Here is a 21,303-nt window from a genome sequence, read left to right as displayed (position 1 = left end):
TATCATGTCAAAGTCAAAAGCTAAGCAGAGCTGCGGTGTCCTTGAATGCACAGATTAGCTTACTAGTGCTAATTGGCCCCACAATAGGGGAGGGGAGGGGCGAGCAAAGAACGACTGAAAACTAAGCACGCCACAGACATATTATGAAGACACCTGGGAACCGTTTTAAATGCTGGGTGAAAATCTGCCTGTTTCCTTTCAAGTGAATGCGATGGCATCCTCACCGTCTGAAGCCGGAACGACGGCGTTTCCTTTCGATGTAGCCCGACTTGACTGAAGCCGCCCAACAGAGGAGGGAGCGAGGCGTTGGATTTTATCTGAGGGTGAAAGGGAGGCTTTAGTTCCATCGAACGCACTTGGCCTTAATTGCTAGCGTGATTTTATACTATTAAGTAGAAGAGGTTATGAATAAATAAAAAATAAGTACCGTGCGGACATCTGAAAACAGGCTCCTTCCTGTCACAGGGAGACAGAAAGTATAAATGTAGTTAATTGTTGAAGTAATAAAAGGTACCCTTCTGAAAGTAAATCAGGAATTCTCAAAATGTGGGTCCAGGGAACCAAAACCGTCAGAATATTATGACTTTTACCTCGACAAGAACAAAAACATATTTTGTAAAAGTCATATTCTCTAAGCTAAAGTTGTAAGCTTATAATTTTGAAGTCAAAAGAGGAATTTCACAAATACTACTTAAGCTCATTTGCTTCCAAAAACATATAAATATGTTCTATTTTAAGTGTCCCAAAGACCTATTTATCCGTTTTTTTATGCTAGAGCATACAGAAGGCTTTGATGCAGCCTCTCTGCTGCAAAGAACGGTTGAAGAAATTGTAGTTTTTACACAAACGGCCAACAGGTGGCAGCAGAGCATAGTAAATGAACCAGGACCATGTTGAAAAAACCCTCAATTACTCAGAATTCTAAATAGATTTGTGAATAATGATTAAACTTAGTCACATGCAGGTATGCACTTTTTTGAATGATATGACTGCATATTATGAATGGCACTGAAATTTTGCAGACCCCCATGGGTGTCACTTTGAGAACCACTGAAGTAAACAGTACCTGGTTCAACAGATGACAACCTGTGATGTGGATCCTTCAAACAAAACAACATCAAAAATTATGTTACAAATTTTAAAAGTAGGGAGAGAGAAAAAAAGAGGATTTAATGTGCTGTATATTTACAAGGACGGAATCCATTTGCTCTTTGACTCGCTGCATTTTCAACGCCAGCCTGGTAGCTTGGCTCAACTGGTCCATGGAGAGGGACGTCGGCGTGCTGCGAAGAAGCTCGGGGGTGTTTGACGCCGGCCGGAGCTCCTTCATACCAAGTACATCCAGTTGGGACACTAAAAATGAAAAAAAAAAAGCTTTAATGTGTCGTTGTGAGGAAATAACAAGTAACACACTAATCGGTTCTAATAATGAATTGGTAGGCAATTATGGAGTTGTTAAATATTCCCCACAAAAATGGTTGCCTGTTTACATGTTGCTAAAACTACTTTGCAGTTATATTGTTGAACATTCAAAATGTTAATGACTTAAGCCTTTTATTTTCACAATTAGCTGCAAAGAGAAAAAACATGCATTTGTATTATACAGGGAATCGATTTTAAGGCCGTAGCGCTCAGTCCCACCTTTGCGGTCATGCAGGTAAAGTTGCACGGGCTGGTCCTCCCCAAAGGCGCAGAAAGCCACCATATTCTCGTGAGGGTGGAAAGCCACGCCGCACAAGGCCGAGCTGTAGCAAAGCTCCGAGTAAACCGCCACCTGGTCGCCGGATTCGGCGTTCCAAACGTAAGCCATTCCGTCCTCGCTGCCGGAGACGATGAAGCCGCCGCACGGCGTGAAGGTGCTGTTGATCCTCTCTCGGTGGTTGGTGGCTCCCATGTACCTTTTCATTGTCATACTGAGACGGAAAAAATATTACTGGTATGGTTACAGCCCCATTTAGGGCTACCTAGGAATTTATATGCAAACATAAACAGTATAACAATAATTTCACAACATTGATTTCTACTTCATGTACAGCATTTTGTATGCAGCAATGTTTGTTTTAAAGTGCTAATAGAAATAAAGTTGCGTTGAATTCAGACTCATTTTCAACGATATTAGCTTGCATGCTCATCCCCGCTACAGTTTATAATCCTTACACTGTAGTGACAAATCCTAATGGGGAACTTCAGTCTTACATTCTCAGATCCAAGTTCCTAAGGATGTTGTCTGTGGCGTGAATTAGGAGGCAGCGCCCGTTTGGATGGACCTGCAGCATGTTGATGGGGATCCCCTTGAGGTCCGCCTCGGTGTGGATCTGTAAAGCGACGACGTGTAGCGTTTAGCGCACACCTTAATCCTTGTTATGCTGAATGTCTAGACATGTAATGAATAATCGACAACTATGATGTTAATTTGTTAATACGACAATGCATGCAGGCAGGAAAAACACTTTCTGAAAAAAATATCACATTTTTTCTATATGCAAAGGTGAAAAATACAAACTAGGAAATACACATTTTTTAATGAAAAAAATTGCAAGATATTATTTTAAAGCCTCATCACTCCGCCCAAGCTGAGCTAAGGCGAAGGGAATCTGTTACCTTCTCCACACACCAGTGACGCCAAGGTTGTTCCTCGCCGTTGCTTACTGAAGTCTTCCACATGAGGATACTTCCTGTGTTGTCAGCCGAAAACATCCTGTGTCCTGACGTTTTGCGGAAATCAACATCATTCAATAGACTATTTCATAAATAATGTTTGTAAACAAAAGGCAGGTTACGTCAAGGTAGTAAAATGACAAAAATCCCTTAATTTTTTTTTAAAAGGTTTTTGCCACCCAGAAGTGATGTGATGTCATGGCGAAACGTCCTCTACCTTCTGCGTCGAAGCAAATGGTGTTGATGAAACCACCGTGGGCCTCGAACTCGCGCAGGAGAAGGCCGTTGATGTCGTCAACGTCAAGTCGCCACGCTCGGACCACGCAGTCGTAGCCGCCGCTGATCACCAGATGCTGCGCCGCCGGGTGGTAGCGGGCCGAATACACGAACGACGGGTGCGGCAGAACCTTGCGCGCGCTCGGGTTGAGCTGCTCCACATCCCACTCCCTGCAAACACCAGGTAACGGTGCCAAGATCACCTCCATGGTTTGATTTAATTTTGTCTAATAGATACCACATTTCAATTCATCGCCAGTGTATGCTCCACTTCAACAAATAAACACCTAACCTCAAACAAAACATATTTCCTCAAAGAGCGGCCTTCGCTTTTATAGACGTGTGATAATTAGTTGCCGACCGTGTCGTCCATTTGAAAATTACATACACCCAACCTCAAATAACAACAACATATTTTCTCAAATAGCGATCATCCCTGAACAAATGAACAGATAAATCGCTCACTTTAAAAAACAAACAACATATTTCTAATTCAACAATTAGGGTGTGTCATCCATTCAGAAAAAACAAAGAGCTTACCTCAAATAATATATATTCCTCAAATAGCCTCAAAGAGAAGCACTCTTCAATTAATTGCTAGGTGTGTCCTCCACTTAACAAATAAACACCTCACCTCAAAAAATGTAGTTCCTAAACCAGTGACCTTCTGTGTAACAATTACTCGTCAGGTTTGTCTGTCCATTTGAAAAAACAGACACCTCACCTCAAATAAAACGTTTCCTCCAAAAAAAAGTTACGTGTGAGAATCGCACCTGACAGTTCCGTCGGACGAGACGGACAAAAGACGTCTGTCGTCAGCGGACCAGCAGAGTTCGTAGACGATTTTAAGATGGCCGCTGAAGGCAGCCAAGGCTTTCCCTGAGGGAATCTCAAACACTGAAACATAAACGACATTTAATATTAGTGAAGAATTAAATCAACAGAGGTGAGGATATCACTCACCTACAACGGGGAACAAATCTCTGTCGGCACATGCGGCGGCCAGAAGCGTGCCGGCGTGCGAGAAAAGCACCGTCAAGCAGCCCATATGACCCCCGCGGAACGCCAGCACGGGTTTGTTGGGAATCCGACATACCTTTAAAACAAAGCCTGGGATTTTATTCTGGATGCAACTATTAATGGCAATTTGCTAGTTGGTAATTTTTCAGCAGAACATAAGCTCTTTCTGTAGTACCCTAAAATGGCGCCCCAAATATCCAGCGTCATTCTAAGGCTATCAGAGGGGTAAGCTGGCCATCTCGACAGAAAAGAGCAGTGGTAACTTGACTTACAAATTGAATTGCTTCCCTGACTAAGTCTGTAATTTAATTTACTCGTGTGAATACAAGGAAAAGAGCAGTTTTATATTTTATAAATGAATACAACATTAAAAAAAAAAACGTTGCTTTTCTTTTAAAGAATAACCACATTTCTAAAGGAACCCAAACTTTGGTAGGATATAAATTTAAAAGATTGAATCACTGAGTCAAATATTATAACATAATGCCTACTCGACTAATAATAATAAAAGCATCAGTTATTTATAGGGTAAAGGTAGGTTTTAAACTGTACTAACATTAATTGTGTTTTGTGATGATAATTTGGGCTACAGTTAGGGCGTCAACTATTAATAAATGCAATAAAAAAAATAAAAACAACTGAGGTGGCATCTACTATTCGCAAATTTTTGCCATTTGCTTCAAGGTCTCGCAAACTGTGAGGGTCCACTGTGTTCTTGACATCGACCTGGCCAGGAATTCTGCTCCACTTCAATGCTGGAGCGCTCTTCCCCTCTGCGTGCGATATGGACGCCATCTTGGGGGCGCCGTCCTGCAGTTCGCTGTAGGTGGTGCTGCCTCGCTCCTCCTGCAGCGCCATCATTGAACGCATGCTCGGGTCCACCTGAATGTATTTCAAAGCAATGACCACGTTTTGCGTGCTTGTATCTTCAATTTTGATGAATCTCTGATAATTATGAATTAAACATAGGAACGCATGATATTTAAGTGATGTGTTTATTTTTTCCGTAAGTGGAGGATACAACAAAATGGCCGCTATTTTTTTCCTTCTTCTTACTTACGTTCTGTGGTAGCCTGATGCCTTTGATGGTGACGTAGAGTGTGGATGCGTATTTAACGCGGGGGTAATGCTGCCACCATTTTACCACCTCTATGGTGCGAGGCTGCCTCTTGGCCGACGTCGGTGGGCAGTAGAGCTGCAGGCGGATTTTGCTGCCGGTGTTTAGCACACCATTGGCGCCGACTAGCTAAAAGGAAAAAAAATGTTTGTTTTTTTAAAAAGCATAGGCAAAAAGAGGCAAGCTGATTTTTTTTTTTTTTTAACAATCAAAACTGGGAACAAACTTCAAGGGCCAGGTTACAAAAATGTTAAATTGTGAAATATGTATTGTCCATTTATTTCATAAAATTAAAAAAAATGCACATGTATTTCTTCCATTATCAATATATTGTCATGTTATTATTTACAGTAGGGATGTCCCAATCACATTTGTTGGCACCTAAGCCCAAGTCACTTGATTTTGAGTATCTGCCGATTCCAAGTCCCGATCGATCACCCTGGCAATGCATTAAGAAAAAAGTGCATTCAATTTGTCTATTGTCCTCCTTTTAATATTCAAAAAAAGGTATCCCAACCTGATACCTTTTTAATGTGGCTATAAGTCTAGTGCAGCAAAGGTTCAAATTAAGTAAACAAAATCTTCTCTTTTATGTAGCATGCCATTTTGTGAATGTGCTTTTTTGCCTTATCTTGTTCATGCCATAACACCAGCCGGAAACAATACATTATGTAACATAAAATTCAGCTATTGCTGTTTTATTTGGCCGTATCTTTGTACCCCAGGATTATTTTGCCACTTCATGACTTTAAAATTTTTGGGAAATACGAAAAAAAAAAATCATATCTTTGATCACTTCATATGAATCAGCTGCAAATTACGTGATTGGCTCTAATTTCCCATAATGCGATCAGATTGAGACAACTCTAATTTACTCATTTTCAGAAATAGGCAGCACATAAAAAGACTTGGTTGCGATGTCACACTTGAAGGGGAGGCAGGAAGTCCACAGACCCAACTACTGTAATTGTATATAAGCAATCAAACATGAATGTTGCACAACGAGCCCCCTTTTTTCTGCTGGGCAAATTTTATTTTTTATTTTACTGATTTTGACTCGTTTCTCACATAAGAACAAAATGGAATTCTTCCCCCCGGTTATCTTATGTTTCTATTTGTTATAGTGGACGCCAGGATAGTATGGCTGTGACGTTTTATATGTAAATCAACTTGCAATTTGTTAGCTAGGATCCAATCATGAACCAGAAGTGTTGACATCATCCAAATTATGCATTTTTATTGGTTTAGACGTGCAAATATGTCATGTCCACTGCAATCATCTATAGGTCAGAAGCGGTTGAATAGCAACTAGGATTGGACGAAAATACCTTGAGGAAGGCCCACGCAATCTTTCTGAATCCTCGCTCATGTATCTCAACGTCAACATTGGCTTTGGCTTCCTCCATGGTGAGGAAGTCCAGGATCTTTGAGGGAAAGGGAGAAGGAAGGCAACCAATTACAGACTGAAAAAAAGTCTATGAAGATTTTGTGTGTGCGGCACCTCAAAGAAGAGAACAACTTTTGGGCTCTCGGGGTCCCGCCCGACAAAGTGCGTGAAGGGCTCGTTGAAGATGATCTGCTCCTTCCACTCGGGGACGACTGACTTGTTCTTCTTAAAGTCAAACGGCTGCGTCATGATGGGGAGGATGTGGTCCACGGTGTCTCGCTCGTAAAACGACGATACGGGACGATGGCTGAGGTGCAAACATACAGTAGTGTCGCATTTGATTAGTGTTTAAGTGCATACACAAAGTATTCGCTGTGTTTCACATTTTGTGAGTTTGCAGCTTCATCCCACAATGGATTAAAATTTTAGATTTGTGACAATTTGTTGGGAAATAAAAAAAAAAAACGAAAAATCAAGTGGACATGTATTCACAGCTTTTGCCATGTAGCTGAAAATTGGTCTCAGGTGCATCATGTTTCCACTTAGAAAAAAATAAAAAACATTTTCCATGACGTCATTATTATAGGATGTTTGTTTAAGGGGGGAAAATAACATTAACGGTACCCTTCCTTACCTGTCTTCCTTCTTAACGTACTGGCCCGTGATGTCATCCACCACATGGACCTTCACCATGGGATGAGAGATGCGCAGGTCCGTCTTGAGGCCATCTGTTCGGTGCACGTACACCCCCAGCACCAGACCGTCATTTTCATCGAGGTCTGTTTTTTTCGGCACTTCATTGGCGTTCTCTTCCTCCAACGCTGAAAAAAAAAAAACGGTCAAAATTAAATTAAAATGTAAAATAATTAAATGATGGCGTATTATATTTTACAACAGCACTTAACCTATTTCAGGGATGTGATTTGACCAAAGTGAAATTATCTGAAAATTTAGCCGGGGGGTCTGGGGGCCGCTGGCACTCGCTCACGGGTTTTCCGTGTTTTTAAGTACTTTCAATGCACTCACATGACAAAGAAATAGACAAAACAACAGCACAAATTTTCAATGTATATTGAACTATCCCATATAAAATGGCAGTTTTAGTCAACTCAAAATCAGTCACATTCAAAAACATTGGACTGCCTTTGCTTTTAAAAACTATCACTGAGAATATCATCATATCTAACTAATGTGATTACCAAGTTAACACATAAATAATGTTGAAGAGTTCAAATTTCATGAACAAATAATTGTATCATGACCAAATGAAAAGTAACTCATATTAGAGCATACCACAAATGTCTTTGTTATAGCAGAAGATGTTATCTGTCCGAGTCATGTGCATACACAATGAAATACAAAAAAAAAAAAATCGGATTTTTTTTTGGGGGGGAGATAAAAAAAGCGGAATTCCGCGAATTAGCGGAAAAATCACATCCCTGCTATTTAATAATGTTCCTAGTTCATCTACTGCCACGGATTTGAGATCAGCACAGCTTTTGAGTAGAAAACAAATATGGAAGTGAACATGGCTTGTTTATTATGAGGGAGAGAAATGCCAAAACCTTAAGGAGTTGGGCAGGTTTATGTGTCTGTGGGCTGACCAGGGAATGCCTTGGGAACCCCCCAGAAGAGCTGGACGAAGTGGTATGGGAGTGTGAAGTCTGGGGTTCCCGAACTCAAACAGTTTACTTACTTGACTTTTTCTTCTTCTTTTTCTTCTTTCTGTCCTTAGAGTCACTCTCCACATCACCGTCCTGGTCATGATCCCTGATGGAGAAAAGCTCAAACAATCAACAACTCAATATGAAATTAAAATAAGACAATAAAAACTCACCCAACATCTGATTCGGTCGATTTCAGCTTCTTCTTCTTTTTCTTCTTCCCAACGTACTCACTGCCTTGTGTCTCTTCGTTTTCTGGCGCCATTTGTTGCTGGTACTCCCGCAGCAGTTCATCGCCGTCCTTGTCGTCATCTTTCCGTGCTTCCTTCTTACTCGCGAGTCTCGCTTCCTTCGGTACGTCATCTGCTTCTGATAGGGCAGCTTTGTTGGGCAACGGTCGGCCAGGCAGCTCCCTCTTAGTCTTCCTCTTGGCCTTTGACGGCGGAGTGTCTTCTTCATTGTTGACTTTTGTGGATGTTTCACACTCATTGCCGCCATGTTCAGGATGATGTCTGGCATCGTCATCGGACTCCCCGTCCTTCTTAAGACGAAGGTTCTTTAGAGTCTGGAGCTGGAGAGAGGGGGAAAAAGAAGCAGCAGCCATAAAGAGGGGTGTTAAGAAAATAAAAATACAGGAACCAGCTACTGGATTTTGATCAGTATTTTTCCATTGCATAAAATGTGAATTGGGCGAACGAGGAAACAGGCAGCAGACAAATGCGAGGAAAATGACTTACCACAAGGCTCTCTTTGCTTTCGGGGTTTTTCTTCTTGGACTTTTTCTTACTTGGCTTATCAAACGTCTCGTCCAATCCGTCCTGGGTCGTTGTCCAGGTACTCTCACCTGCAATGTAGTAGCACACACAAATGTAGACAACAGCTACTGGAAAAGGCTCCATAGTTGCCGGGCTAAATGACCGAACAAACAGAGTGACTCTAAATTGTACTTACGTGACACTTTATTAGGTTACTAGGCAACAGAGTAATTCTAGCATGTTCATATGATCTCAGATCTCTAAGAAGTATGTACAGCACTTTGTTGAATGAAAAATTTGGCAGGTTTAAAAATACTTCAACTTAGTTTCTCTGTCATAATTTTAACCAAAAAAAAAGTAGTGGGAGGCGGTTAAACGAGAACCTTCTCTCAATGCCAAAAACTTGAAGTGTTTGAGGTTGTGTTTCCAGATAAACCCAAAAAGGTTTTAGTTTGTTTTCCCTCGATGTCCTTAAATAAAAAAAAATAAAAAAAGCTAAACATTTTGCCACCCGGAAGTACATGAGAGGTCAAAATGGCGTTTTAAGATATAAACAATATGGAGCTACGCTGCTTTTTTTTTTTTATACTTGGATAAATGTCATTTTAGAAAGCCACCATAAAAAAAAAAGAAACTTACCTGCAGGCATTACCGAAGTCTGTCATTTAGCTAGCTACGTTAGCATGCTAACGTTAGCTTAGCAAAAAGCCAGGAGTGACGTCATACGTAGGGTCAAACGCTTGCCCTCTTGGCGCACAAACAACCACCCACTTAACTCTGGCCCAGTTGACGTCCCCCCAAAAATACACTATGAATGTTCAGATAACTACGACAAAATGCGTTAGTAAGGTAAGACCGCACGCGCGCGCAGCTGCCCGTAGTGTGTGATTCTTAGGTTCCGTGTAATCAATCACTGCATTTACACCGTCCGCCGTCAACAATTTACAGCATGTGAAGGAGGTCCGAGGGCCGTTTCGCTTTTCCCACCTCGAGACCACTTCGTATGTTTTATCGGCGTGACTTTCCAGTAACTTCTACGTATGCGTGTGGTTTATTCAGCCAAAAATAGTGCAACAACGTTAGCAAAACACTCCAGACCGGCGTTGACATGGCTGCGCGAGCGACGCTTTCCCCTTTTCTTTTTCGTCTTGTGTTTTTCTTTTTCTCCTCCTCGTCCTCTTCTTTGTGCTACTGCCCCCAGCAGGACAGAAATGCAACTCCAGGTCCTCCGACATTCTCTTTGGATGGTGACTGTATACATTTGGAATAAATAATCATACTGCCTTTCTTTTTTTTTATTGGCTTGAAAGTTGAAGGGTGATATAGCATTCATATGAAATACAATATAGGCAGGCGTTTATTTTAGTGAATTTAATATAATTTACAGTCAACAAAGACATAGTCAGCATTAAACAAATAGCATAACTTGTACAGTATATATATTCAAACCTATTTGCTAACAAGTGACAAAAACATCATTAAATGTTGATTTGTTTTATACGCTTTCATGTAACAAGAATAAACTACCGTGGGTCACCATGGTAAATATTGCATATACGTATTATTATTATCAAGCAAAGCCACTGCTATTTGTGCAAAAATACATTATCCAACACTTTAAAAAGCCAAGTCTTTGGGAACTACTTTAGGATTCATTAGCAGCTTGTAAATGTGTGTTTGCTCATACTACAGACAAGATTGTATGTTACTATTCTAATGGCACTAAAAGCACTTCAACAGCAACAAATACTTAAAAGTGCGTTGTGATTGTAAATACACAGGAGAAAACAGTGTTCACGATTGTTATGTGAAGTGAAGCCACTATTGATTGATAATCCTGCTGCGCGGAATTGATCCTTTAAGGAAATTTTCCTTGGAATCACACATAAAAGAAGAAGATGGCCGTTATCGCAGTTCTCACAGTATGGTGGTGACTTCCTTGTGCTTGTCTGAGATGTTGCAGCTCAGATGACCTCTGAGGATAAACAGCAGGGAGATTAAAAAAATGTTTTTTTTTTAAACAGCAATGAATGAGGGAAATTCATAATGAGTCACCTCGCAGAGAGGCACGTTTCTCAATCGATTTGTTGGTCATTTGAACTCACATGACTCTATTTAAATTTTCTAAATTTTGAGCTATGGTAACAGTTAAAGGTTTTGGGGTCAGGGTTAGGTTTAGGAGTCAGGTTTTGAGTCAGGGTCAATGGTTAGGTTTTGGATTATGTATTGATTAGAGGATTTGGATTCTCACCTGCTCGTTGGTGTGTCTGGATGTCTTCCAGACCCGTGAGAGTCCGGAGAGACCTGCGCTCTTTGAAGGCCACCACAGGCACCATGTCATCATTGGCGTCCTCGTCATCCATGACCGTCTGCGAGGGCCTGGAAACCGCCGGCAGCTTGACGGCATCCTGCACAGGAGGCTCATTGTTTTCCTTCGGTAAGATGCTCACCGTCCCTGATTTCTGCGGGTACGTGTCAAAGTAACCAGGAGGTTTGAGACAAAGAGCTGCAATGTTTGTGTGGGTCACAAGACCCTGCTGGCTAAGTCTCACCGTGTCAGGAGAAACTGTTCTTCTGGTTCTCCGCATGATCTCCTCCAGTCGCTGCAGGAGACAAAGAGCTTTGAGTGTTAAATGGTTACATTTGGGATGACATTCAACCTCTCCGTCAAGACAGAAGGCTCGTATGATTAACAGGCGTAGCTCAAACAGGAAAGACTTTGTTTAGGTACCAAAGGTTGCCAGGTTCAGGTACTGCAGAGGTGGTGAACCTCCAACTGCTGAGGGGTGAGACACGTGACACATGCATTTGGATCCATTTTTATACTACCACTACTACTATTATTACTACTACTACTAGTAGTAATAATAATAAATACAACAGTAACTGTTCACCCGTGCTTGCTTGTGTTTTCTCCGGCTACATTTCAAAAACAAGCTTCATAGGTACATTGGAAGAAAAAAAACTCTAAATTGTTCATAGGTATGAATGTGATTGTGAATGGTTATCTTTTATCTGATCCCTGCGATTGGCTGGCAACCAGGCCAGGGTTCTCCCGCCGACCCCTCGTCCAAAGTCAGATGGGATAATCTTGTTGGATGGAATATTATGTAATCAATATAATTTTTTTGTCATTTTATTTTAAACATTTATTTTGTTTTATATGTATTCTATATTTTTAAATCACTCATTTTAATTTAGTTTTTGCTCATTTATTTGTTTTTCACTTTTTTCTATTTCATATGGTAATTGAACTTTTAATTTGCCTTGTATTTTATTTATTTGTTCGTATAATTTATTGTATACATTTGTTGTATTTTGTTTTTGAATTATTTTTAAAATGGCATTTTTTAGCTTGTTTTTTCTTCTTTCCTTTGTATTTTATTTAAATATTTATTTTATTTAATTTTTTTGCTTTTTCTATTATTTCTATTTATTTAATGTAATTGTTATTCAATTTTTCCTTAATTAAGTGTTTGTGTGAGTCTGCAAATGCAAAAATCACCTTTTTCCTGACTTGGCGTTCTGCTTCCTCTTTCTGTGCGAGCAGCTCGCGCTCCTTCTGCGACTGGGCCGCTTTCTCCCGCTCTCGGGCTTGTTCCTCCACCCTCTGTCGACGTCACAGTGTGGTTCAACTTTGTCTGCTGGCCTTCGTGTTTTTAATTTGATTTTTTGATTTTTTTTTTTCTTTCAAACATTGCATTGCTTTAAGTGATGTTTTGTGATGATTAAACATTAGAACGGGTCACTTTGACCCATAAACATTGTTGAGAAACAAACACAACAGGAGGGTCAAAGCGGAACTTTTCCGTTGAGGGTTTGCAGCCCACCTGCTTCTGCAGAAGAGCTGCTTCCCGCATGGCCTGAGCTCTCTCCTCTTCTGCCTGCCTATGTTCTTCTTCCTCGCGTCTTTGCTTTTCCGCGATCAGATGCTCGGCCTCGGCTTGCTGCCGAGCTCGCTCCTCGGCCCTGCGGCGCTCCAGCTCTTCGCGACTGCGCCTGGACATCGGAGCCAGGTGAGCTGAATCACACGAGTCCGGATTGCGGTTGCAGTTCAGCGTTTACCTTTCAGCTTCGGCCGCCGCCAAGCTCTCTTGCTCCTCCAGCTCCCTGAGCAGCCGAGCCTCTCGCCTCTTCTCGGCCAGCAAGCGAGATGCCTCTTTTGGGTCGGTGGTTCCGCTCGAGGGCCTCAGCAGGGCCTCGGGCGGAGGGGAAATCATCCTGGAGGGACCTGATGAGGAGAAACAACCTCCGTCGTCATCATCACATCTCATTTAGGGAGTTTTCTCACCCTAATTTGAACTCTTAACCCCTAAACATTCATTTTAAATCTAACTCTATATATCAACCCACATTTTTAACTTGAAACACAGGCCCTTAATTGGGGTCCAACCAAAAATTTGTGGTCACAGACTATCTCTAAAACCCCTAATACTGAACCTAACCCCTACTTAAAATCTGAGGTCAAACTCTTAATTTAAATCCTAATCCCTAACTCTAACCCTAAATCAGAGGTATAATGCAAACCCTAGTCTTTGACTGATCTGAGATCCACAAGCCAAATCAGGGGTCCAACCCTACTCAGATGGGTTTTAACCCTAAAACAGGAGATTAACAAACTTCAACCCCAGCACCTAAATCGATTTAATAAAAATTCTGGGTTACTTGGAAGCCCCTCATTTTGGAAAACAACCTCTATCATCATCACATTTCATTCAAGATCCAAATCCCTTGTCGGAACTCACTGCCATCTCCCGCAGTTCTGCTCTCGACCTCTGACTCAGAGCTGGGCGCGTCAATGGAATCCTCCATTTTGTCTTCAGTACAAGCCCTGGAAGGCCTGGAGTTGCCGGGTAACAGGGCAGAGTTACAAATTGGGACGTCTTCTTCTGGAACCGACTCGAGGTCCAATTGAAGAGGGATGGAGTGCCGCCGGCTCGATCTCCTGTGAGCCCTTCCAAAGGGAGATGAAAAGATGTGTCACGTTGTCGTTGCGCTACACGATTTGTGGTTGCATACCTTTCCGGAGATGGGGCCGATGCGGTTCTGCTTGTTTTCGTTGCAACGTTGTGGTTTAGAGGCAAACGGGCATGCGGACTGTTGTTTGGAGTCTTCTTGTTAGCGTTGTGTGGTGTGGTTCTTTTGGGCTAAAACATAAGCATTAATCAAATGTAAAAATACTAGTATTAAACTGTGGATGGGACGATATACTGTTATTATGTAATCCTGCTAAGTCATTCTGACACTTAAAATCTATTTTAAATCAATTGAGCCTCTATCTATCTATCTATCTATCTATCTATCTATCTATCTATCTATCTATCGATCGATCTATCTATCTATCTATCTATCTATCTATCTATCTATCTATCTATCTATCTATCTATCTATCTATCTATCTATCTATCTATCTATCTATCTATCTTCATATCAAAGTGTCACGGTCACCTGTACACCGCTGGTGCTTCTGTGGCTGGGACTCAGGTGTGGTGGTGGCCTCTGACTCAGGGGTCTCAGGTTCTGGGTTCTCTGGATATGAGGTCTCTGGTTCTGGGGTGTCTGATTCTGCAGTCTCTGGACTTGGGGTTTCTGTTCCCGTGGTCTCTGGTTCTGGAGTCTCTGGATCTGGGGTTTCTGGTTCTGCAGTCTCTGGACTTGGGGTTTCTGTTCCTGTGGTCTCTGGATCTGGGGTTTCTGAATCTGGGGTCTTTGATTTTGGGTTCTCTGATTCTGAGGTTTCTGGTCTTGGGCTCTCTGGCTTTGTGTCCTCTGGATCTGGGGTCTGTGGTCCTGGAGCTTCTGCGGGGTACTGCTCGGGGTGCTGCTGGTCGTGGGGTAAAATGAAACTGCACGGCGACAAATATGAACAACTGAGCCGGCGTTCATTGCCATTACCGTTGATATTGTGCAGGGGTTGTTAAATGGAAAATGAGTGGACAGAATGAGAATGTGTGTGATGAGAGCAGAAGAAGAAAATAGTTATCAAAAAGCACAGAAGAAGTTTTTTTTTTTTTTTTTTTAGCAAGCCATTCTTATGATGCATCGCATCCCTGCTGGGGTCAGTACCTTCTTCTCCCGACTGACCAGCAGCACTCTTGCTCCGAGCCAGATAAGAGCTTGTGGGAGTTAGCAGGCGACTCACCAGGTTCTTCTCCCATGTGCTGAGCACTATGTGACGTGGAGCTAATGTGTGGATGGAGCCGCGTGGAGTTTAAGATTAGACGTGCCAGGGAAAGTTAAGACACATTAGAATAGAAAGTTTCAAATCATAAGAACACACACACTGTTTTGGATGGATTCCCGTGTTACCGTTTTTGGCGGGCTTCCTGTCTCTCACGTTTTGGCTGAAGTTTTGTTGGGCTCTTTTGCTCTTTTCTTGGGTTCGGCGCACAGCAGATTCGTTTCGCTCCTTATGTTTGGAAAAAGATGGATGATAGTATAAACTCTATGTCCATTTGATCATTATTGACAGTAATCCCCCACTATATCGCAGATATTTATTATTACAGTTAAAACGCATTGCTTTTATATTGTTTTAAAAATATTTTCAAAAACATTGAAATACTGAAATTGCTCTGAAAATATCACTATGTTGTAATCAAATCTAAAATAGATTTTTAGCAATTTTTAGTTATTGTGTCGGGGTTTGGAACATAAGACTTGGGACTTGCACATGTGATTTGCCGGCTATTAAAGAACGGACTTTCTCCTCCTTGAGATGCTGCTGTCGCTTCTCCTCCACGGCAGCGCGCCTCCCGTCTTCCTTGAGTTTTTGCTGCTGCAGCTTCTTCTGGCGCTCCTGTAGCTGCTGCTCATAGTGAAGCTTGGCCCGCCGCTCCCGCTCATATCTGCTGTGCACTCGTGAGGCTTGATTTGGGGACCACAAATGTAGGAATGGACTCACTCACTTTCGCGTAGCGGTCGACAGTATTCAATGAGTTATTATTAGTAACCAGCCACGTACCGAGTAACCTCTGTTGCTCCTCTCTTCTTTCCCGGGCAGCTTTAAGCCTCTCGTCCACATTCGTTCCACTAACCGCTATAATGACAAACACAATGACAACATCTTTATGTGCATCACTGTTGCTTTTAAACAGTGCTCGGGTATCCTTTCCCCATTTTGTTTATTTCTTTCAATCAAGAGTCAAACCTTAACCCTAAAATTAGGGGTCTAAATCAATACTAACACTAAACCAGGGTACTAATACTAAAACTAAATTGCAGACGATTACCCTAAAGGTGGTATTTCACTGAGCGGCAAATGCTTGCAAAGGTAGCGAATGTTGGATTTGTCAACTTCTGTGATGAATGTTGGCGAAATTCAGTGGGTCATCTCAGTCATTGGCGACATTTAGCGACTTACAGACAACGTGTTGAGAACATGTGAAAGACAGAAGAGCGGCTATTAGCAACTGTTTAGAATAGTATTGTGAAGATTAGCAACTATTTGCATTGCCTTTGCAACTGTTTGAGAACCTTTGGGACCTTTTGCCAACATCTGGAGTAGCAGATGGACCGAATCCAATGAAAACCTTCCCCAGCATCCCATCAGACATGGATTTCAATTATATGGATATATTTTAAGGTTAGTGCAGGCATTCCCTTGTCATCAAATTTCTCTTTCTGCTTCACCATTCGCTATTTTGCTATTGTTGTCCTTAAACTCATCCATGCTCCCGTGATCTCTATCATTGGTGAATAAAAAAGAACTTTGGCGACAGATACGAGGTATGATCATTAACAAATGCTTATGACTGTTTTGCAAATACTTGCCACTGTTAGTGAAACCATAAATTCGCAACGACATTTTTCACTCATTTGCTGCCATTGACGACAATAGACGTCAAAGATATTTTTTCACTGGATTGGCAGTGAATGAGTTAACATGTTCAAAAATTCCTCTTTTTTTTTTTTTTTTCCTGGAGAGCTCAGTATTGTTCATTCGGTAATTTTACCGATTTGACATGTCATCATCATTGCTCTCTCTTTTTTTTTTTTGTATGTGTATGTGCGTGCGTGCGTGCGAGTGTGTGTGTGTGTGTATTCATTAGTTCACCTAAAACCTATTAAAAAATCCCATACCGTTCACCTAAACCGAACACTTCCAGCCAGAGTCGTGTGGCCCGTCAGGAGACCCGAGGAAGGACCAAAGAAAAGAAAGGAAAGTGAAATCCAGCACCGACCAGACACCATGTTCAAAAATTCCTTGCGACAAGTAAAACTGTTTGCAAACATCAAAACCAAAACCAAAATTTGCTACGTTGGCAAGCATTCGCCGCTCATTGTGATATGGGCTTAAACATATCCAGGCACTAACCCTAACTGTAAATCAGGGGTGCAACCCTTATCCTATATCAAAGGACTTATTCAGGAGTCCAAGCCTATCACTTAATCGGGGGTCTGAATCAGCTGACGTTAGATAAGTGGCCTAACCCTGACCCAAAATCAGGGGATTAACCCTGAACCAGGAGACTCATTCTAACCCTATCCACTGTTAAATCTTCCCAAGAAAACCCCAGGAAAGAAAACAGCATCAGATACTTGAAAGTGGCATTGAATCACATGACTGCCTTAGCACCCGCCTGCTGTTATTTGCTGCGTATTGATGTCATCACACAGGGTAGTTCCCGTGATGGAGAATCATGCATGCATGTATAATACTGTGCTATAAAACCTCAGGCTTGGATTCTTTCATATGCCGCCCGAATCCCAACTGTCGTCGACGTTTTTTTTTTTTTTTACCAATTGCAAAATGACAACTATGTGTAGTCTGACATCATCGTTTGTAGTCATGCAAGCTTGTTCGGACTCACCTTCTCGTGCGGTCTTCTTCACCGGAGCCTGCCACGCAGCGGTGATGCTCTTCTGCGCGGGCATGCTGGCTATGGAGCCTGGCATACCAACGCTGGCTCTAGCTCCACACTCCTCCTCCTCCTCCTCTTCTCCCTCCTCCTTTTAATTTCTATTTGAAGAAGCCTGGGGGTCCGCCGCTGCCCCGCTGCATCAGCTGCTCGGCCATCAGCGGGCCAAACAGAGCTCCTCTTCTTCCCTTTCCGAGTTATACTACTAAACGCGTCTATAAAAAGGCCTTCCTCCTCCCCGGTGTGCCGCTCTGCTTTACTTTCACTCAGCAAGGACGACGGGGGTGGGGGGGAAAAAAAAAGGCTGTGTCACTTTAATAAGGATGGAAGTGGCCACAGGGATGCAGTGTTTCCCCCCTCGTCTACATCGTCATGTGCGTTACCGTGACAACCGAGATTCGATGACGTCAGCTGCTCAGCTGATGATGCAAAAAGATGTGCAGTTGTTGTTTTCGATCCATGATTATTGGAGGGAGTATTTAAATGCTCGTCCTCTGATTAGATCCAAAACAAGAACTGCTTGTCTATTTTATTTTGGAATGCATTTGTTGAACTCCTGGCCAAAACACAGAGGTCAGAACATATTACTCCAGTTCTTTACACTGGCCCCCAGTCAGCTGTAGAATTGATTTTAAAATTGTGCTAATAATCTATTAATCACGGAACGGTTTAGGTCCTGAATATATGAAAGAAATGCTAATCGAATATAAACCCAGTAGGGCTCTGAGGTCTGCAGACAGCCAATTAGTGGAGCCTCGAGTTCAATGAAAACATGGTGAAGCAGCATTTAGCTGTTATGCTGCACGCAATATTATTATATTATTATTATTTTTGTCTTAGAAAATGTTTCATTTAAATACCTTACATCATTTGTTTCTTCATTCTTTGTTTTCATCCGTCCATTTTCTGTAGTGCTTATTATTATTATCCTCTTTAGGGTCAGGGGTGAGTTGGAGCCTGTCCCAGCTGACATTGGGTGAGAGACAGGGAACAACTCTGGACCCGTCACCAGCCTGGCACGTACAGTATAGACGAAAAAAATATTTACATTCACACACTTATGGACAATTTAGCATCTTCAATTAACCAAATGAATTCAAACCCCAAACCGCAGATGTGCTAACAACTAACCACGGTACGTTATTGTACTACCACTACTGTACTCATGCAGGGTTTTTTTCCCTACACAGATTTGATCAAATCCGTCCAGGGTTGAGTTCAGCTCAGGTCAGCTCCACCTGCCCTGGATGGTGGTTTTGAAAAGTGTCACAAGGACACCCGACACCGCGGCGGTCATGTGGCGTACACGGAATCAGTGGAGCACAAATAAGGGAGCTGCGGAGGTAACATTTGCACGCTTGGTATGAAGTCATGAAGGCATCCATCCAAACATGAGAGAGGAGCCAGCCAGCCTTTTTTCAAGCAAAACATTTCATTTTCTATAACCCGTAAACCACAAATGAAAAAAGTCTATATTTTTGAGAGGGGGAATAAAAATATACTGAGATAATGTGGTTGCATTCAAACTCATAGTTAAAAGCTTAATGTGCCCCTGATAAGCCCCAAATAAAGTTTTTAAACTGTTCGAGTAGGCTTTTCCTGGCATTTCTCAGTTGTTAGCTCCCCCAATTTCATGTTTTTCTTGTTTTTCAATTGAGGTGTACAGTTTATGTTTATGGTGGAAAAAATTCTGAAATTATTTATCTTGGTCTAATTTTTTTAATCCCAAAAACCTGGCACTAGGTGTGTAGACTTTTGTTTTTATTTGATCAAATTTGTTTATTTAATTGTATTTAATGAATTTACTAAAAGTCCAGCTTGTTTTATTATTATTTTCTAATTAAATTTGTTACCACATATTATTTTTGTATTTATTAATTTTGATGTATTCTAGCCATTCTTTAATTGATAAATGTTTGAAGTACCTTTTGATACTTTAACCTTACACCTTTAAAATTCAGGTACAAGCCATATTCTCATTGAATCGTTATTCTTTAATTGCAACTTGGCCAACATTTCTTCATGAGTGAAGCCAGAGAGGCCTTCGATGACGGCTGCCTTCACTATTGAGCGCCACTGAACAAAGTACAGTAATTAAGAGCACAATCCCTCAACAGTGTGGATGCTCAACTGGAAGCAACACAGGCTAGCAGCATCTACAAATAACATTAAAAATAAAAAAAAACTCTTAAAAATAATTATTAAATGTTCCGAAGCAACGGATTTAAATAACCCATTCTAAACCCAGTGTGCTAATGACAATAACAATAACTGTGTTTTTTGTGTGTCGCTGTCTCTCTGACTGACTGTGAATGTAACGTGTGAATAATTGACAGTTTCACTGGACACCAGCAACTTAAGACTCAAGGTGCATGTGTAATTGATGAGATGAAGACTCGGACCTATGCCGTCTTAAAGATGGCCCACCTCGTGTAACACTATCACCATTTTTTTTCTTCGCCAATTTTCTTTTACAATGTTCCATTTTTTTCATCACTTTCTTTAGTGCTAATGGAATATGACACTACAGAAGCCAGTGCACATTCAATATGGCCCCGAATGCTCTTGTTAAAGATTAAGAGAAAAATAGATATTTGGAGACTTTTGTCATTTGTACTTTTGTTCTCATGAGCCTGTATGTGTATGTTGATATATGGTAACAGTATTTGCCAATTTAATTTGCATATTTTTTCCCTTGAAAATTGTATTGCACACATTGCACATTTTTCCTTATACTGTATAATAACTCCTTTATTTACTTCAATTTGAGACAGTGCAACTAATTTTTTCATCTACTCGCACATGTGACCAATAAATTAGCAGATTTTTTTTTTCAATTCTTGTATTTTTTTTTTTTTTTGCAACTTCTGCGCCACACTTATATCAGGAATATAGTGCAAAATTAGTGTAAATGTTTAATTTGCAATTCAATTTGTGATTCTTTTGCACCCCTAATATTTCAGGTTTGGGGCCACTGTGCTCCTAGTTTAAAAAAAAAAAAGGGAAAAAAATAAGTTCATCTGGAGCACTGCTTGTATTTATTGATGTATGATTTGATGACGATGTTAGATACTCGGTGTTGACAAAATTCGCCATTCCAATTCTTCTAATATTCCGATTATTATCATCAGCCTCTTGTCTTTTGTGTGCGCGATGCGTGTTGATTGGCCACTCAGCAGCTCCTAGTTATAGTTACCAGTGTCGAGTTCGGGACTCATGCACTATTCATCGTGCGCGTATCACATCCCTTCGCGCCCACTTGCCAAGCTCATTCGTATTGTGGATTGCGTTGTGTAAAAAACGTCCAAAATGTTCATGTAAACTTTTTTTTTTTTTTTTTTTTTACTTAATTTCAAAGGAGCGCTAAAGTCTTGGAACGGAATCTCCGCGTGGACTAAAGCATCACTGCATAAACTGGTATGTATCATCCATGCATTTGACTTCCGACTCATAACGTGTAGAAATGTGTTTTATTTCATTTATGGGTTACATTCAAGTCATTTAGAAAGTTAAGCAATCTGTGTATTAATTCATAGTGTCCATTAATAGTTTGTATCATTGTTTT

The 21,303-nt window shown here is 41.2% G+C and overlaps 3 protein-coding genes across 5 annotated transcripts in view; 1 reads left to right on the top strand and 2 right to left on the bottom strand.

Moving 5' to 3' along the window:
• ahi1 (Abelson helper integration site 1) overlaps positions 1 to 10,005 on the bottom strand; it is a 16,773-nt gene extending 6,768 nt beyond the window's left edge. Inside the window, exons 1-19 of the mRNA XM_077562791.1 lie at positions 9,517 to 10,005; positions 8,860 to 8,966; positions 8,296 to 8,693; positions 8,155 to 8,228; positions 7,093 to 7,279; positions 6,573 to 6,765; positions 6,400 to 6,495; positions 5,015 to 5,200; positions 4,681 to 4,836; positions 3,898 to 4,030; positions 3,708 to 3,831; positions 2,876 to 3,105; positions 2,602 to 2,705; positions 2,197 to 2,315; positions 1,642 to 1,913; positions 1,190 to 1,353; positions 1,067 to 1,100; positions 428 to 456; positions 225 to 317 (exon numbers count right to left, since the gene is read on the bottom strand). Coding sequence (XP_077418917.1) covers positions 225 to 317; positions 428 to 456; positions 1,067 to 1,100; positions 1,190 to 1,353; positions 1,642 to 1,913; positions 2,197 to 2,315; positions 2,602 to 2,705; positions 2,876 to 3,105; positions 3,708 to 3,831; positions 3,898 to 4,030; positions 4,681 to 4,836; positions 5,015 to 5,200; positions 6,400 to 6,495; positions 6,573 to 6,765; positions 7,093 to 7,279; positions 8,155 to 8,228; positions 8,296 to 8,693; positions 8,860 to 8,966; positions 9,517 to 9,526 — 2,709 coding nt within the window. The 5' untranslated portion in view covers positions 9,527 to 10,005. The remainder of the gene's footprint in view (positions 1 to 224; positions 318 to 427; positions 457 to 1,066; positions 1,101 to 1,189; positions 1,354 to 1,641; positions 1,914 to 2,196; positions 2,316 to 2,601; positions 2,706 to 2,875; positions 3,106 to 3,707; positions 3,832 to 3,897; positions 4,031 to 4,680; positions 4,837 to 5,014; positions 5,201 to 6,399; positions 6,496 to 6,572; positions 6,766 to 7,092; positions 7,280 to 8,154; positions 8,229 to 8,295; positions 8,694 to 8,859; positions 8,967 to 9,516) is intronic.
• Positions 10,006 to 10,233: 228 nt separating this feature from the next.
• LOC144049978 (uncharacterized) lies at positions 10,234 to 18,042 on the bottom strand. 2 transcript variants are annotated; one of them, XM_077562778.1, is made up of 14 exons: positions 17,691 to 18,042; positions 15,842 to 15,916; positions 15,581 to 15,744; positions 15,187 to 15,286; positions 14,944 to 15,060; positions 14,326 to 14,747; positions 13,897 to 14,024; positions 13,623 to 13,831; positions 12,943 to 13,108; positions 12,708 to 12,876; positions 12,383 to 12,487; positions 11,430 to 11,480; positions 11,129 to 11,285; positions 10,234 to 10,852 (listed from the first exon to the last, which is right to left on the bottom strand). In XM_077562778.1, exons 1-14 carry the CDS (start codon positions 17,773 to 17,775, stop codon positions 10,842 to 10,844), a joined length of 1,959 nt encoding a protein of 652 aa, XP_077418904.1. In that variant the 5' UTR covers positions 17,776 to 18,042; the 3' UTR covers positions 10,234 to 10,841. The 2 variants fall into 2 exon arrangements, with proteins under 2 accessions (XP_077418904.1, XP_077418893.1); XM_077562767.1 differs by having other exon boundaries at positions 11,129 to 11,339; positions 17,691 to 18,039.
• An 893-nt stretch (positions 18,043 to 18,935) lies between these two features.
• The window catches only part of LOC144049969 (otoferlin-like), a 29,708-nt gene continuing 27,340 nt past the window's right edge, over positions 18,936 to 21,303 (top strand). For both annotated transcript variants that reach the window (XM_077562753.1, XM_077562743.1), the window contains exons 1-2: positions 18,936 to 19,081; positions 21,097 to 21,155. The gene's annotated coding sequence lies outside the window, so the exon portion shown is untranslated. The remainder of the gene's footprint in view (positions 19,082 to 21,096; positions 21,156 to 21,303) is intronic.

The sequence above is a fragment of the Vanacampus margaritifer genome, chromosome 1, assembly GCF_051991255.1.
Source record: "Vanacampus margaritifer isolate UIUO_Vmar chromosome 1, RoL_Vmar_1.0, whole genome shotgun sequence".
Lineage (NCBI taxonomy): Eukaryota > Metazoa > Chordata > Actinopteri > Syngnathiformes > Syngnathidae > Vanacampus > Vanacampus margaritifer.
Note: the sequence above shows the minus strand (reverse complement) of the source record. Positions and strands in the feature narration are given on the sequence as shown.

Excerpts from the sequence above, each read along its gene's own strand:
- LOC144049978 (XM_077562767.1), bottom strand. The coding sequence starts at position 17,775 with ATGCCAGGCTCCATAGCCAGCATGCCCGCGCAGAAGAGCATCACCGCT. Across the intron at positions 15,917-17,690 it reads GAAGAAGACCGCACGAGAAG|CGGTTAGTGGAACGAATGTG; the intron begins GTGAGTCCGAAC and ends TTGTCATTATAG. Across the intron at positions 12,488-12,707 it reads CAGCTCTTCTGCAGAAGCAG|AGGGTGGAGGAACAAGCCCG; the intron begins GTGGGCTGCAAA and ends TGACGTCGACAG.